Genomic DNA, 16,830 nt, shown 5'->3' with positions numbered 1-16,830 from the left:
AGTGCGCCTCCACCGCAGCAGAGACAGCCTGCGAGTGCCGCTCCTCCCACACAGAGACAGCCTGCAGTGGCCGCTCCCTCCACAGCAGAGACAGCCCTGCCGCTCCTCCCACAGCAGAGACAGCCTGCGAGTGCCGCTCCTCCCACAGCAGAGACGCCTGCTAGTGCCGCTCCTCCCACAGCAGAGACAGCCTGCGAGTGCCGCTCCTCCCACAGCAGAGACAGCCTGCGAGTGCCGCTCCTCCCACAGCAGAGACGGCCTGCGAGTGCCGCTCCTCCCACAGCAGAGACGGCCTGCGAGTGCCGCTCCTCCCACAGCAGAGACGGCCTGCGAGTGCCGCTCCTCCCACAGCAGAGACGGCCTGCGAGTGCCGCTCCTCCCACAGCAGAGACGGCCTGCGAGTGCCGCTCCTCACACAGCAGAGACGGCCTGCGAGTGCCGCTCCTCACACAGCAGAGACGGCCTGCGAGTGCCGCTCCTCACACAGCAGAGACGGCCTGCGAGTGCCGCTCCTCACACAGCAGAGACGGCCTGCGAGTGCCGCTCCTCACACAGCAGAGACGGCCTGCGAGTGCCGCTCCTCACACAGCAGAGACGGCCTGCGAGTGCCGCTCCTCACACAGCAGAGACAGGCCTGCGAGTGCCGCTCCTCACACAGCAGAGACAGCCTGCGAGTGCCGCTCCTCACACAGCAGAGACAGCCTGCGAGTGCCGCTCCTCACACAGCAGAGACAGCCTGCGAGTGCCGCTCCTCACACAGCAGAGACAGCCTGCGAGTGCCGCTCCTCACACAGCAGAGACAGGCCTGCGAGTGCCGCTCCTCACACAGCAGAGACAGGCCTGCGAGTGCCGCTCCTCACACAGCAGAGACGGCCTGCGAGTGCCGCTCCTCACACAGCAGAGACGGCCTGCGAGTGCCGCTCCTCACACAGCAGAGACGGCCTGCGAGTGCCGCTCCTCACACAGCAGAGACGGCCTGCGAGTGCCGCTCCTCACACAGCAGAGACGGCCTGCGAGTGCCGCTCCTCACACAGCAGAGACAGGCCTGCGAGTGCCGCTCCTCACACAGCAGAGACAGCCTGCGAGTGCCGCTCCTCACACAGCAGAGACAGCCTGCGAGTGCCGCTCCTCACACAGCAGAGACAGCCTGCGAGTGCCGCTCCTCACACAGCAGAGACAGCCTGCGAGTGCCGCTCCTCACACAGCAGAGACAGCCTGCGAGTGCCGCTCCTCACACAGCAGAGACAGCCTGCGAGTGCCGCTCCTCACACAGCAGAGACAGCCTGCGAGTGCCGCTCCTCACACAGCAGAGACAGCCTGCGAGTGCCGCTCCTCACACAGCAGAGACAGCCTGCGAGTGCCGCTCCTCACACAGCAGAGACAGCCTGCGAGTGCCGCTCCTCACACAGCAGAGACAGCCTGCGAGTGCCGCTCCTCACACAGCAGAGACAGCCTGCGAGTGCCGCTCCTCACACAGCAGAGACAGCCTGCGAGTGCCGCTCCTCACACAGCAGAGACAGCCTGCGAGTGCCGCTCCTCACACAGCAGAGACAGCCTGCGAGTGCCGCTCCTCACACAGCAGAGACAGCCTGCGAGTGCCGCTCCTCACACAGCAGAGACAGCCTGCGAGTGCCGCTCCTCACACAGCAGAGACAGCCTGCGAGTGCCGCTCCTCACACAGCAGAGACAGCCTGCGAGTGCCGCTCCTCACACAGCAGAGACAGCCTGCGAGTGCCGCTCCTCACACAGCAGAGACAGCCTGCGAGTGCCGCTCCTCACACAGCAGAGACAGCCTGCGAGTGCCGCTCCTCACACAGCAGAGACAGCCTGCGAGTGCCGCTCCTCACACAGCAGAGACAGCCTGCGAGTGCCGCTCCTCACACAGCAGAGACAGCCTGCGAGTGCCGCTCCTCCCACAGCAGAGACAGCCTGCGAGTGCCGCTCCTCCCACAGCAGAGACAGCCTGCGAGTGCCGCTCCTCCCACAGCAGAGACAGCCTGCGAGTGCCGCTCCTCACACAGCAGAGACGGCCTGCGAGTGCCGCTCCTCACACAGCAGAGACGGCCTGCGAGTGCCGCTCCTCACACAGCAGAGACGGCCTGCGAGTGCCGCTCCTCACACAGCAGAGACGGCCTGCGAGTGCCGCTCCTCACACAGCAGAGACGGCCTGCGAGTGCCGCTCCTCACACAGCAGAGACGGCCTGCGAGTGCCGCTCCTCACACAGCAGAGACGGCCTGCGAGTGCCGCTCCTCACACAGCAGAGACGGCCTGCGAGTGCCGCTCCTCACACAGCAGAGACGGCCTGCGAGTGCCGCTCCTCACACAGCAGAGACGGCCTGCGAGTGCCGCTCCTCACACAGCAGAGACAGCCTGCGAGTGCCGCTCCTCACACAGCAGAGACAGCCTGCGAGTGCCGCTCCTCACACAGCAGAGACAGCCTGCGAGTGCCGCTCCTCACACAGCAGAGACAGCCTGCGAGTGCCGCTCCTCACACAGCAGAGACAGCCTGCGAGTGCCGCTCCTCACACAGCAGAGACAGCCTGCGAGTGCCGCTCCTCACACAGCAGAGACGGCCTGCGAGTGCCGCTCCTCACACAGCAGAGACGGCCTGCGAGTGCCGCTCCTCACACAGCAGAGACGGCCTGCGAGTGCCGCTCCTCACACAGCAGAGACGGCCTGCGAGTGCCGCTCCTCACACAGCAGAGACGGCCTGCGAGTGCCGCTCCTCACACAGCAGAGACGGCCTGCGAGTGCCGCTCCTCACACAGCAGAGACAGCCTGCGAGTGCCGCTCCTCACACAGCAGAGACAGCCTGCGAGTGCCGCTCCTCACACAGCAGAGACAGCCTGCGAGTGCCGCTCCTCACACAGCAGAGACAGCCTGCGAGTGCCGCTCCTCACACAGCAGAGACAGCCTGCGAGTGCCGCTCCTCACACAGCAGAGACAGCCTGCGAGTGCCGCTCCTCACACAGCAGAGACAGCCTGCGAGTGCCGCTCCTCACACAGCAGAGACAGCCTGCGAGTGCCGCTCCTCACACAGCAGAGACAGCCTGCGAGTGCCGCTCCTCACACAGCAGAGACAGCCTGCGAGTGCCGCTCCTCACACAGCAGAGACAGCCTGCGAGTGCCGCTCCTCACACAGCAGAGACAGCCTGCGAGTGCCGCTCCTCACACAGCAGAGACAGCCTGCGAGTGCCGCTCCTCACACAGCAGAGACAGCCTGCGAGTGCCGCTCCTCACACAGCAGAGACAGCCTGCGAGTGCCGCTCCTCACACAGCAGAGACAGCCTGCGAGTGCCGCTCCTCACACAGCAGAGACAGCCTGCGAGTGCCGCTCCTCACACAGCAGAGACAGCCTGCGAGTGCCGCTCCTCACACAGCAGAGACAGCCTGCGAGTGCCACTCCTCACACAGCAGAGACAGCCTGCGAGTGCCGCTCCTCACACAGCAGAGACAGCCTAAGAGTGCCGCTCCTCACACAGCAGAGACAGCCTAAGAGTGCCGCTCCTCACACAGCAGAGACAGCCTAAGAGTGCCGCTCCTCACACAGCAGAGACAGCCTAAGAGTGCCGCTCCTCACACAGCAGAGACAGCCTAAGAGTGCCGCTCCTCACACAGCAGAGACAGCCTAAGAGTGCCGCTCCTCACACAGCAGAGACAGCCTAAGAGTGCCGCTCCTCACACAGCAGAGACAGCCTAAGAGTGCCGCTCCTCACACAGCAGAGACAGCCTAAGAGTGCCGCTCCTCACACAGCAGAGACAACCTAAGAGTGCCGCTCCTCACACAGCAGAGACAGCCTGCGAGTGCCGCTCCTCACACAGCAGAGACAGCCTAAGAGTGCCGCTCCTCACACAGCAGAGACAGCCTAAGAGTGCCGCTCCTCACACAGCAGAGACAGCCTAAGAGTGCCGCTCCTCACACAGCAGAGACAGCCTAAGAGTGCCGCTCCTCACACAGCAGAGACAGCCTAAGAGTGCCGCTCCTCACACAGCAGAGACAGCCTGCGAGTGCCGCTCCTCACACAGCAGAGACAGCCTGCGAGTGCCGCTCCTCACACAGCAGAGACAGCCTGCGAGTGCTGCTCCTCACACAGCAGAGACAGCCTGCGAGTGCCGCTCCTCACACAGCAGAGACAGCCTGCGAGTGCCGCTCCTCACACAGCAGAGACAGCCTGCGAGTGCCGCTCCTCACACAGCAGAGACAGCCTGCGAGTGCCGCTCCTCACACAGCAGAGACAGCCTGCGAGTGCTGCTCCTCACACAGCAGAGACAGCCTGCGAGTGCCGCCTCTCCCACAGCAGAGACAGCCTGCGAGTGCCGCTCCTCACACAGCAGAGACAGCCTGCGAGTGCCGCTCCTCACACAGCAGAGACAGCCTGCGAGTGCCGCTCCTCACACAGCAGAGACAGCCTGCGAGTGCTGCTCCTCACACAGCAGAGACAGCCTGCGAGTGCCGCTCCTCACACAGCAGAGACAGCCTGCGGTTCTCCCACAATTTATTGTTCTCCAATCTGAACGGGGCAATAAACAGATTGTTGGAAAAAGCAAATTAAAACAAAAAAAACAGAGGCTCAGAAGACACTTGGTATTGTGAAACTTCAAAGTCTCGCTTGCTGCCGATAATGTATAATTTTTATTGTGATCATTATCACACTGGGTGCATAGCTTTGTTACATAGTTTATAGGACACAGTGATTCAGTTATCAATTTCTATCAAAGAGTGAAAAACAAAAAAAAATTCTTAAAAAGGTTAAAGCGGTCGTATGAAATGGTAAAAATGAAGCAAGCCAAGCAGGAAGGTCACATTAACGCATAAGAGCCGCCTGATAAAATGCGGTTCATTAATATCTACAAACCTGTTTCCATAATCAATCCTGGCAGTGATTTTCTTTTTCAGCTCTTTCAGTTCATCTTGCGGTAGAGTTCCCGAGAGGATCTGTGATCTCCACTCCACCAGGTCGCAGATCATATTTCGGACACAATTAAACATTTCTCGATTATCTTGCTATAAAAAAAATAAAATAAAACAAAAATCACTTAATTATAAAAGTAGGAGGCAATATAAAAATCGCATAAAGTATGTATCAAACACAAACTAGCAAAGCGAAACTCTCCGGTGTGTGCACTGTGCTCATTCCCAGTGATAAAGGTTCATTTGTACTAAACCATTGACATTTAGATCAGAACCATCGAGGGTCTCAGTAATAATTGCTTTATGTATATGAGAAAATTGGCAATAATAAAAAGGATATTTCTTGCATAAAATAATCTTGCACAGGGGATAATCTTTCCGCAGCTCCATTCTGTGCCAGCTCCCATTTTTTTTTTTCCTGCACGTACTGGTCAAACACCTATAACTTTCATTTTTAGGTTATTAAAAGGGTATCAGTCATCAGATTTCACTATATAACATGCATACATTAGTAAGTAAATCTCTTAGTCCTGATGGGGCTGTTGTGCGTTGTTTGAAAAAAATCCCTGTCAGAATGGCTGTATAATCCGAATATTAAAATGAGCACTTTAAGAGTTTAGCCAGAGGTAGATTCATTAAATACTCATTTCAGGCCAAGAAAAAGTTTATTAAGGAAGGATATAGCCATTCTGGTATGAATTTTCAAAGTAAGTACACCAACCTCATCAGGTCTGAGATCCATTTAAAAAAAAAAAAAATGCTGTTTGTATCGTGAAATCTGTAAAGTAATTTTAACTTCTTTATCGTGAATTCATTTTTTTTTACCACTTTTTTAACCAACTAGCAGTTTTAGCAAAGCTGGTCATTTATTGTGTGCAGATAAAAATATATTTAGTGGGGTTTTTTTCTGGACTTCATCACTGATGGCCTATTTTAGCCACCCGCACTGACCAGCTGATTGAAATAACAGTGCCGTAGGCCATAGCGTCGCTAACTCTTTACTGTTTATTTGGCACAGCGCTGTAAACATTGTAGTGGTTGCGCACGGTATTACAGCACAGTCCTATTAAAGGGAACCTATAAAATCCAGAAACACTATCTGCAGATATAATGGTAATCTGCAGGTAAGTAGCATTTACATCATGTCTGGCTGCCTTATTGGAGCAGAAGTTACAGGGAGAAAGTGAAGTTTTATTCTCCCTGCGGCTGCTCGTTTCCAGTCATATGGGCGGTGCAGGGAGCGATTATAGTCACCGCTAACTACACAATGAATGTGATGTAATCACTTCCCATCACTGACAGCCAGCTCTGCAGCGTGTATGAACAGAGTAGCCTGTCCATCAAAGTACCGGGGAGTGATTACAGCACTTTTATTGTGTAGCTAGTGGTGACTGTAATTGCTCCCTGCACCGCCCCTTTGACTGGAAGCGAGCAGCTGCAGGGAGAACAAAACAAAATTTTCTCCCTGTTACCACTGTTCCAGATTACATGGAATTTCAACGCTATTGACCTGCAGATTGACCCTATATATGCAGGTAAACAGCGCTTCTAGATGTGACAGGTTCTCTTTAAAGGGTTATTCCCAAAATAACAAGTTATCCCCTATCTGTACTCCTCAGAATCTTGGTCTTGGTGTTGCACAGCCCTAATCTCAGGATCATTAATGGCCCAAACAGTTTGCCCTCTGCAATTAACAAGTTATTTCAGGTCCTTTGAATAGGAGTTAAAGGGTTGTTCCCAAAATAAGTTAACTTGAATGGGTCTGAAATATGGAAATAAAGTGCAAGGCGCAACAACAAGGCAATGTCCAGACCTGAAACCAGTAACAATGAAGAGGCGGCGGTGCTGCATCCAGTGCCACCTCTCCTTCACTCAGATGACTGGCGAGACGCTAGAAGTCAGACACCAATCTAATATTGATGGCTTACCCTAAGAGAATACCTTTTGGCCACTTAGTTTTTTTTTCTTATTACCAAATTCCCCCACACAGTCCCAGTTACACTGTAAAATGGTCCTGAAAAGCGAAAACTGTTACTGACAGGGCCGTGATGAGTCTTATGCTAACCGGCAGCACGGTCTTGTGACCGGTTACCCGATGATCGCTGGGATCACTGGAGATGGAGGCAATTTTTTTCCATACACAACATTTATTGACCATACTGACCACGTAAAGCTGCCGCCATATAAAGGACCATTCTCGCAATGTTGTAGTGACTTCTTGCACGAGAGGAATCTCGCAGGGCACGACTGCTTCATGCTGCCTACAAATTGTAAGAAATTCATAAAAGAAAACATTAGAGATGCGAATATTGATGTCGATCTGATTACAGGCGGGAAGATGGGAGTGTGCATGAGCAGGGTGAATACAAGGTCTAAACATTTCTTACATTTACCAACACCCTTCATGAAAGAGGTGCTCCCATACAGTAAAGCGGTGGATATTGTACCGCCATGTGAGAGAGGATACACGTTTATTGTGGGATAACCCGTATGGCACAACTCCTAACAAAACAGTGCTCAAAATATTTTTTCATGGAGTATGCTCACATCAGGAAGCCTGACAACTTTGTTTTTAAAAGGACGTGTCATTTGTCTTAAAGGAACATTTCCACCAGGTATTTGCTACCTCATCTGAGAGCAGTATATTGTAGGGGCAGAGACCTGGATTCCAGCAATGTATCACATACTGGGCTGATCTTATCATTTTTATAAAATCAATGTTTTCTCCGCTGCAGATCTAGCAGTGCTCTGAATGCTCAGCTCTGTATAACCCCGCCCACACCACTGATTGGCAGTTTTCACTGTACACAGGCAGAGAGCAGCCAATCAGTGGTGGGGGTCGGGGTTTACAGAGCTCATGAATATGCTTGACTACCTGCTACTAGTCCATCAATGATAATCTCCTGCTGATAAAACAGTGATTTTATCAAAACTACACTAAGCAGCCCAGTAAGTGACACATCACTGGAATCAGAGTCTCTGTCTCTATAATATGCTGCTCTCAGATTAGATTGTAAAAACCTGATAAATTCTCTTTAAATACAGAATGAATTTAATTATTTTTTTTTGCCTGATGTAAATGCTGCCGCTTTCCTCTTTTTCTTTTGTTCCTGATTAGGGATGAACGGACCCATGAAAGTCTGAGCTCTGGTACCCGACCCGAAATTAGTCTCTCTCCCTCTCATTTTTTTAAGTTCGGATTTTCTCATCTCTATTCCTGAGATACGGATACCACTTCCCAGTATGAAAATCTGGTCTCATTAACCAAATGGGTGTGAAGATTTGAGGACCACGCCCACTTGGAAAAGATGACTAGATTTATAGAACGAAATGGTGCAGGAACAAAAAGAAAAACGCCGGATTCAGGAGAACAGCGGCATTTACATCGGGCTTTAAAATAAAAAATTAAAATTATGGCAAGCGACGGGTCCTCTAAAAAAAAGTTTCAGATATTAGTGGTTGGTGGCCCCGCTGTTAAAACCCCCATTGATCAAAACACTATGCTACATCCCAGCGATACGCCATAACCTTCTACGATGGGAATACCCTTTGCTTTTCCCTCTTCCAGATGTTTTCTATTATGGTGTAATTATTTTTGTTTAACGCTCATTGTGACAAATCTGCAGAAATGGGAGACATATGGAAGGCGACAACTACTTTTTCACAGCCCTGTATTTTGCTAATATTTCCATCAAATCCCCTCCTGAAGTAAAATTACACCTTCAAAAAGGGAAAGGAAATTGCAGTAATTACTGGTGAACCTCTGGCAGCGGTAAAGCTAATTACAGCGGGTGACGGACGGCATATGTTCTGCCCCAGTCTCTTTCCTCTGCATTTTTCTTGTATTTACATATCCGCTAACAAAGCAGGTAACCTAATCCCCGTCATCTATTCTCGATTTCTGAGGATCTACAAGGCGTCCGACGCAAAGTGATTAATAATTATTTAACGTCGAGATCAAAGTTTAATCGGAAACTCGAAACGCGTCCACGAGCCGTTATGTGTTTGTAACCGTTTAAGTCATCCCATAAAAATAAACTCACTTTCTATTTTTGTCGGCTCTAGAAATCAATTTTGTAATCAGAGGCATGTCATTATGCAGTAATCAGATGATTAGAATACCGACGCCAAACGTATCTAATCTAGAGGGGAAGACAAAGACGACAACAGAGCAGACACCGAGCAGAACTCCTAACAGGGGCTGTCGGCTCCACGACCTCTGCAGGCTGAAGGCTACTTTGTAATTAAACGGTACAGCACGCAGGAAAAGGAGTTTATAACCGAGCTGTCACCAGATTTTACAATACAAACTGCATACAATATTATCCTTTTAAAGGGAATCTGTCAGCAGGTTTTGCTATGTAACCCGAGAACACATAATATAGGGGGCAGAGAGCCGATTTCAACGATGTGTCACTTACTCAATTGCTTGGTGAAGTTTTAATAGAATCCCTGTTTTCTCTGTTGTATTTCTAGCAGTGCTCGGAATGCTGAGCTCTGTATAACCCCGCCCACACCACTGATTGGCAGCTTCCTGCATACACTGTGAGCAAGCTGCCAATCAGTGGTGGGGTCGGGGCTTACACAGAGCAGGATGCTTAGGAGGCACCAGACATCTAGTCCTATAATGATAATCTCCTGCTGATAAAACACTGATTGTATTAAAACTACAGCAAGCGACACATCCCTGGAATCGGGCTCTCTGCCCCTACATTTTGCTGCGAAAATCTGAGGAGAGATTTCATTTAACGCATAATCACTACATGTATATGATTGCAGGGGTTCTTACAAACATTTATTCACAGATTCTTGGACAGTCAATTTGCACCTTAACTGAAGTAGTGCAGCAGCCCCTTCATTCTCAGGTTTAGGATTGCTGGGGGTAGGAGTTGGTCGAGTGGTTGTCATACAGGAGCCCTGATGACCGCCTCCTGCATTTTCACACCTTTTCTTTTGATTAGACAGTCTGGCATGTTGTCATCATTGCGGTGTGATGGGCATGTGGATGTTACACCAGGCCAGCTAATCAAAACAAGAGCTGCGGAAAACCACGAGGTAGGAGGCGGTTCTCTGACAGCTAAAGATTACTGATGTGATCACTGGATCTGGTCCTGAGAATAGATTTGCACCAATTATACAGGCTGTCCCCAAGATCCTTTCATAGTGAGGGAGTTTCATATAGCTATGCCAACACATTGTGAAATATGAATACCCCTTTAAGAGGGCATTATACCCAGAGTCCATCTAATCTCCTTTGGCTGTGTACCTAGATGCAATCTACAGCTCTCGGTTATCATCCATTCAAGGTTTTGAGATGATGCCTATAATGTTTTTTCAATGGGACAACAGACAAAAAGACCAAAAAAGACCTGCCCACCCGCTCCCCTCCTTACCCAAAGATACACATATTATTCAAAATCACCCCCTAACAATGGCTTAATCTAATAATATTTGGTTATTCCTAAAAATCAAACGAGAAATTACCCTTTTCCTTCGACTGTGGCATCCTTGAGATGAACATAGCTGGCGGGAAATATACCCTGGTGAAAAAAAAACAAAAAAAAATTGTAATAAAAAAAAATGTCTATTCACTAAATCAGATCATCGCATACAACACCGGGAAGCCCTCTAGTCATAGATAAAAAAAAAAAAAAAAAAACATAAAATAAAATAGATTGAAAACTTTGGCAACTCCTTAAAGGGTTAATATCTGGTCCGAGATCAGTATGATCAGCAGAAATCTTTTCCAGGTACTTTAGCATTACTGTAAGTGCGGCAGTAAATGGATGGAGCAGAGCAGTCTGAACTTACTGGTAATCATAGTCAGCGCTAAAAAAGAAAAAAAAAAATCAGGTTCCCCTGCCCTGGTTTAGAAGAAGAATATTGAAGGCATTAAGCACATCATCTGACGAGACCGTTACAAAACCTATAAGAATAAAATACGACCGAGAGAATAGAGAAGGCGGCCGCTCTGATTGTAATGAATAGAAAAGCCGGCATGGATTTATCTGATGACGCTTTCAATTTCAGAAGAATGAAGGAGAATTGGCATTATTAAGCCCGGGGTAATCATCCCAATAACAATGGGAATAACTGTAAATGAGATTTAACATCTGTCAGTAAAGAGGAGTCCTACCTTTTTAGATTTCTTCCTCAAAACGTAACCTCTGAACCAACCTGCAGAAAAGACACAGTAAGATGAGATGCAGCAGAATATCCAAGTTGCAACCTATTTTATCATACCTTCAATACAAAAAAACTAAAGCAACTTTGCAATTAGTTTTCATTAATAATCTCTATGTGTCTCCATAGTTACAGACTACAAAGAACCGGTGTGTAGTCTGATCCCACCGTCATACTCTCTTCCGCCTATAGCTCTTACTTCTTGGAAACCTTCTGATTCTGGATTGTAAATGTCCAAAAATAAGGGTAAAGATGGAAAAACTCTCCGACTACACAAGGGTTGTTTGTAGTCTGTCACCATGGAGATGCATAGATCACCAAAAGAGCTGCAGACATTATTAAAAGGGATTGTCCAGGGTATGAGATGTAGAAGGAAAGTCCAACAGCTTAAAATGGTCAGTGCATGACCACTTTCCCTCTCCTGGCATATGTATCTCTTCCCAAAACCAAAAAAAAAAAAAAAGCAAAAAATGATCTTTATTTCTTCCTAGACAGAACATTACAATCATTGTACAGTCAGTATGGAGAAAAAAAAAGTCTGCAGGACTGACGCGTTTCTGACCACATGGTCCTCATTCGTAGCCCATGGACTATAAATATATGGTCAGAAACGCGTCAGTCCTCGATACGTTTTTCTCTGTACTGACTGTACAATAATTTTAAGTAGGGGGTCAGACACCCAGCACCTCCACTGACCAGCTGAAAACTGCTCCACCAGCAGCCCCATACACAGCTTAGTGACTCAGTTGATTGGTGGGGATGCAGAGTGTTGGACCACTAACGATCTCATATTGATGATCTATCCAAGTGATAATCCATTTTAATTTCTGAGGGGTTTTTTTGCTTTTAATATTTTAAAAACATTAGCGCAATGACCATAATGAGCTACAGAGGTAAAGCCCGGTGCGTGGCAAGTCAACTTCCCAAGTAGAGGGATGAATATTTGGTGTGGCTTAAGTCTCCCATACATATTAACGGGGTCGCTCACTGGTCTATTCGGGTGCTCTGAAGAAAAGAGTAATCTCAATAGCAAAAAGAACTTCGGCACTCCATACATGAAAATATAAGAAATATTGTATCTAGACTAATGTCATTTTGAAAAATGAAGGTTTTTTGCGCATAATTTGGCCAATTTATGTGTGCCCATCAACCACGACAAGGTCACCTTCGTATGATGGGAAACTACGCTATGCTACCACTGGATATGCCACTCTTGGGCTGTAAGCCTGTATGGACAATATGTCTCTGCTTGGGCTTTTAACCTACAATGTATGGGCTGGTAGAGCTAGTTAAAACCACCTGTGACTGAATGGGAGGGACACATGGTCAGAAAAAAGGCTGTCAAACTTCTAATAGTGTGAACACGTACCTGCTGCAATGCTCCAGGAGCGGGATCCCAAAAATGATTAATAGAAAAAAAGAGAGGGGTCGCTCATATATTCTTATATTTTCATGTATGGAGTGCCGAAGTTCTTTTTGCTATTGAGATTACTCTTTTCTTCAGAGCACCCGAATAGACCAGTGAGCGACCCCTCTCTTTTTTTCTATTAATCATTTTTGGGATCCCGCTCCTGGAGCATTGCAGCAGGTACGTGTTCACACTATTAGAAGTTTGACAGCCTTTTTTCTGACCATGTGTCCCTCCCATTCAGTCACAGGTGGTTTTAACTAGCTCTACCAGCCCATACATTGTAGGTTAAAAGCCCAAGCAGAGACATATTGTCCATACAGGCTTACAGCCCAAGAGTGGCATATCCAGTGGTAGCATAGCGCAGTTTCCCATCATACGAAGGTGACCTTGTCGTGGTTGATGGGCACACATAAATTGGCCAAATTATGCGCAAAAAACCTTCATTTTTCAAAATGACATTAGTCTACATACATGTGCAATGACACCAGATGAACGATCTGTGAATGTGCTTTATGGAAACATTGCTTACGAACTAACAATTAACAGATCTACGGTGATTATTGATCACAGCTGATTATTATTTTTTTATTCCACCCGGACGTTGACGACCTGCTATTCGGGTAAAATGATGATTTGTCTGATGAACAAATATTTGGGTTTTGATCAATGTTTGACTAATACGTTTGGTCACCATCTTTTTATGAGAAAACAGCTTGGGTGTCACGGGTGTGTCAGATGTGAGAGACAGTCACTCTGGATCCGGCTGTAGAAGGTCACTGCGCTTAGCATTGCAGATGCCTTCTTGATCCTCATCTCTGTAGTTTAGTTATCCTTCTCCCTTTAGGACCCAGCAGCGACCTCCACATTCTGCTGCTGATTGACACACCCTTGCTTGGTAGTTGAAAACTCCCAGTTTCTCCAGAGAGTCGGCGGTGATAGTTCTATGTACCTCTGTGCAGGCTTGGAGTATTAGCAGTCAGCTAGTCTCGTCTTTGGTGCCCTGGAGGACAGTTGGCGTTCTCTCTCTGGTGTCTACTCAAGCTAAGAGTTTCCCTTTGTTTGTTTACCTTGTTGTCTTTAGTTTGCAGTGGGGACTGACTAGTGCTCACCCCGTCCCCTCCCTATCTAGTGCCAAGCTCTAGGGACATTCAGGGTTTAGGTTCCTGACCGGCGATAGGTGCAGAACCTATAGAGGGACAATAGGGTATGCACGGTCATATTAGATCTGCCTTTGGTTTCATCACTCCAAATTACCTTGTTCCAGAAGTTTTGAGGCTTGTCTCTGTGCTGTTTGGCATATTGCAGGCGAGATACTTTGTGGCATTTGTGCAGTAATGGCTTTCTTCTGGCGACTCGACCATGCAGCCCATTTTTCTTCAAGTGCCTCCTTATTGTGCATCTTGAAACAGCCACACTGCTAGTTTTCAGAGAGTCCTGAATTTCATCTGATGTTTTGTGTTTTTTTTCTTTGCATCCTGAACAATTTTCCTGGCAGTTCTGGCCGAAATCTTTGTTGGTCTACCTGACCGTGGTTTGGTTTTTACAGAGCCCCTGATTTTCCATTTGTTAATCACAGTTTAAACGCTCCTAACTGGCATTATCAATTTCTTGGATATTTTTTTTATCCCTTTCCTGTGTTATACACTTCAACTACCTTTTCTTGTAGATCTGTTGACAATTCTTTTGCTTTCCCCATGACTCACAATCCAGAAACGTCTGTGGCTGGATGAAAGATGCAAAGGTCTGTCTGGATCCCAGAAACTCACTCAGCTTTTATGCACACACACTGATTACAAGCAAACAGGTCACAGGTGAGGATGTTACATTTAGTAGCCATTCAAACCCATGTGTGTCAAATTCTGTGCATGTTATCAGGCCAAAATCACCAGGGTATGTGAACTTTTGATCAGGGTCATTTGGATGTTTTTGGTTGTCATTAAGATTTAAAAAGAGAAAACACAGTAATTTGACAATAAATGGCTTCACCCAACCAATAACCATGAGTGGAGAAAAAAGTTTTTTTGTTATCATTCATATTCTTTGAAACAAGGCTAAGAAAGGAAAAATTCTGCCAGGGTATGTAAACTTTTAAGCACAACTTTCTGCCTTCCCTCACCGTGCGTGACATTGGGTTGCCAAAAAAACAGTATGAGGGAAAAGAGCAATCGTTAATATGCCCCTATGAAATACCATGTTATCGGCAGCATACCCCCATTTACACATGATCATGTGCTGCCGACAATGGATCCGATCACCCAATAAAGCATCATTTTGCTCATTGTTTGGGTGATCAGCGGCACGTTCTCAAGAACAATCGCCGATTAAAAATGGTCTAGCTTGTAATCCTGGCTGACCTACTGTATTATCATGAACGCCTTACGAATTTTACCTGCAGGTCTGGATCTACTTTAATGTGAATTTTGCCCCTTTAATTTTCGGCTAATTTGTCAAACATCAGAATATTACAAGGTTCTCTAGACACAAAGCTCCTCAGCTATCTGTGACTTGCTAATAGGCTGCCACGGAGTCAATGGCAAGCTATCCAATTATCAGATATTTTATGTATACAAATATACACAAGTAAATGGCTCCAGGCATTAAACACTTGTCGAAAAAAAAAAAATAATCTTCAGATCTACAGTGTCAGCTGTCACCATCACTGATGTTCCGGATATTACTGGAAAGCCTCCACTTTCTACACAATCTATGTAAACCCAAATAGCAGCGTTCAGGCTCGCCGCCGGAACGTGGCCACGTCTATAAAAGATACCCTTGATTAATCCCAGATTAACAGAATTTTCTCAGTATTGTACAGCAAGGCAGAAAAAAAAAACCTCGGTATGAGAACAGCAGGATTTTTCACTCCATTCCAGGTCACAGGCTCATATTAACCCAGTTTTTCTAAATGCTTGATTCCAGGGCTTTTTAATTCAGCCAGGAAAAAAAAAAGAACATAATAATTTGAGATTTAGATTACTAGACTGTATGTGAATGGGAAATCCCTGAATTAACCAAAAATAAATGACACTAAAGCGTAATTAATGCAATGTCCTAGTAGTTTAGTATCACAGGAACTCTATTCCCAGATGATCAGTCTCCTAAAAGGGGGATTCCAAAAGTCTATGAGAAATAAGGCAGAATTCTAAAAAAACAAACAAAAAAAAAAGACTGAATGACCCAAATCCCAATCCCTGCTCACATGGCCGGCCCAGGATGATCTCCAGTTCAGGTCATATGAAACAGGACTGACTGCTCTAACTGTAAAGAAGCCTTCCCTATTTAGCTGCAGGATTCATTTTTCTTCCTACAGTTTATTTTACACTCGGAAATACGGGTTGGAGGAGGCTTGACAACCCTTTTAATTTCACAGCTGTATATGGAGTTTAGCCATGTAAATAGTCAGGTTGAATCCTCTAAATCACATTATATTTACTTACGTCCCAGGAGGTCTAACACTTTAATACAAGGAGCATTAATAAGATTAAAGGTTTGTCACATCCGTTATTATGGTATCCAAACATTAGCACATAGCAAGGGGATACAGAGTAGTGTTTGCCAGAGCCATAGTAGCATGGGGAGACTCTACTAAAGTATAACTTTTAGGGCTCTCGCACACGAGTGTATGAATTGGACAAGTGCAATCTGATAAAAAAAAAAGACCAAGGACCAATGTAATGTGATAAGGCAGTTCAGATCTGTGGGGGGGGGGGGGGGTATCTCAGCTGTATTCGGCATGAGAAAACAATTTGCAATATGCTGTGATTTCACTTCGAAAGCGGACAGTGCATGAAAAAAAATAGCATGCCATACGGACCACCTAAAAGTTTTATTTTAGTAGAGTCTCTCAATGCAAATTACTCAACCTCCAAACATTATGAATGGGGCTCAGAAGTTTTTGGTCATTCATTATAATTTCTAAATAACATTAGTGCAGTAAAAAAAAAATGAAGATGCTGCAGAACGTGTCAACGGTGTGTCCCCCCCAAACAGCTGATTGTCGTGGATGAACAGTGTCAGATATTTGTGGTCTTTTCTAATGACAAGACAATCATTTTATAGAACTGGAAAACCCCATGATCCATTTAGTTTCCTTAGTTGAATCTTCCCAAAGCCAAGTGAAACTTTTGGATCCATTAAAAAAAAAACAAAAAAAAAAAAAAAAAAAAAAAAAAAAAAAAAAACACACACAATAGACATAAAATATTGTGCGAGCGGCGATGATGATGTCTCACCTTCATGGGTCTCTAGTAAGTGCACGGTGTCTCCGATCTGTAGAGTCAACTCATCCGCTCCTCGGGCGCTAAAGTTGTAAAGCACTAAAAA

At 47.1% G+C, this 16,830-nt stretch overlaps 1 protein-coding gene across 1 annotated transcript in view; it reads right to left on the bottom strand.

Moving 5' to 3' along the window:
• Window positions 1-16,830, bottom strand: part of DOCK1 (dedicator of cytokinesis 1) — a 412,678-nt gene that overhangs the window by 350,530 nt on the left and 45,318 nt on the right. Inside the window, exons 2-6 of the mRNA XM_073685060.1 lie at window positions 16,740-16,823; window positions 11,050-11,090; window positions 10,398-10,453; window positions 7,078-7,174; window positions 4,858-5,006 (exon numbers count right to left, since the gene is read on the bottom strand). Coding sequence (XP_073541161.1) covers window positions 4,858-5,006; window positions 7,078-7,174; window positions 10,398-10,453; window positions 11,050-11,090; window positions 16,740-16,823 — 427 coding nt within the window. The remainder of the gene's footprint in view (window positions 1-4,857; window positions 5,007-7,077; window positions 7,175-10,397; window positions 10,454-11,049; window positions 11,091-16,739; window positions 16,824-16,830) is intronic.

The sequence above is a fragment of the Phyllobates terribilis genome, unplaced genomic scaffold, assembly GCF_046119375.1.
Source record: "Phyllobates terribilis strain yellow unplaced genomic scaffold, ASM4611937v1 Scaffold_5__5_contigs__length_657084704, whole genome shotgun sequence".
Taxonomy (NCBI): domain Eukaryota; kingdom Metazoa; phylum Chordata; class Amphibia; order Anura; family Dendrobatidae; genus Phyllobates; species Phyllobates terribilis.
The sequence above is the reverse complement of the archived record's forward strand: the minus strand, read 5'-3'. Positions and strand labels throughout refer to the sequence as shown.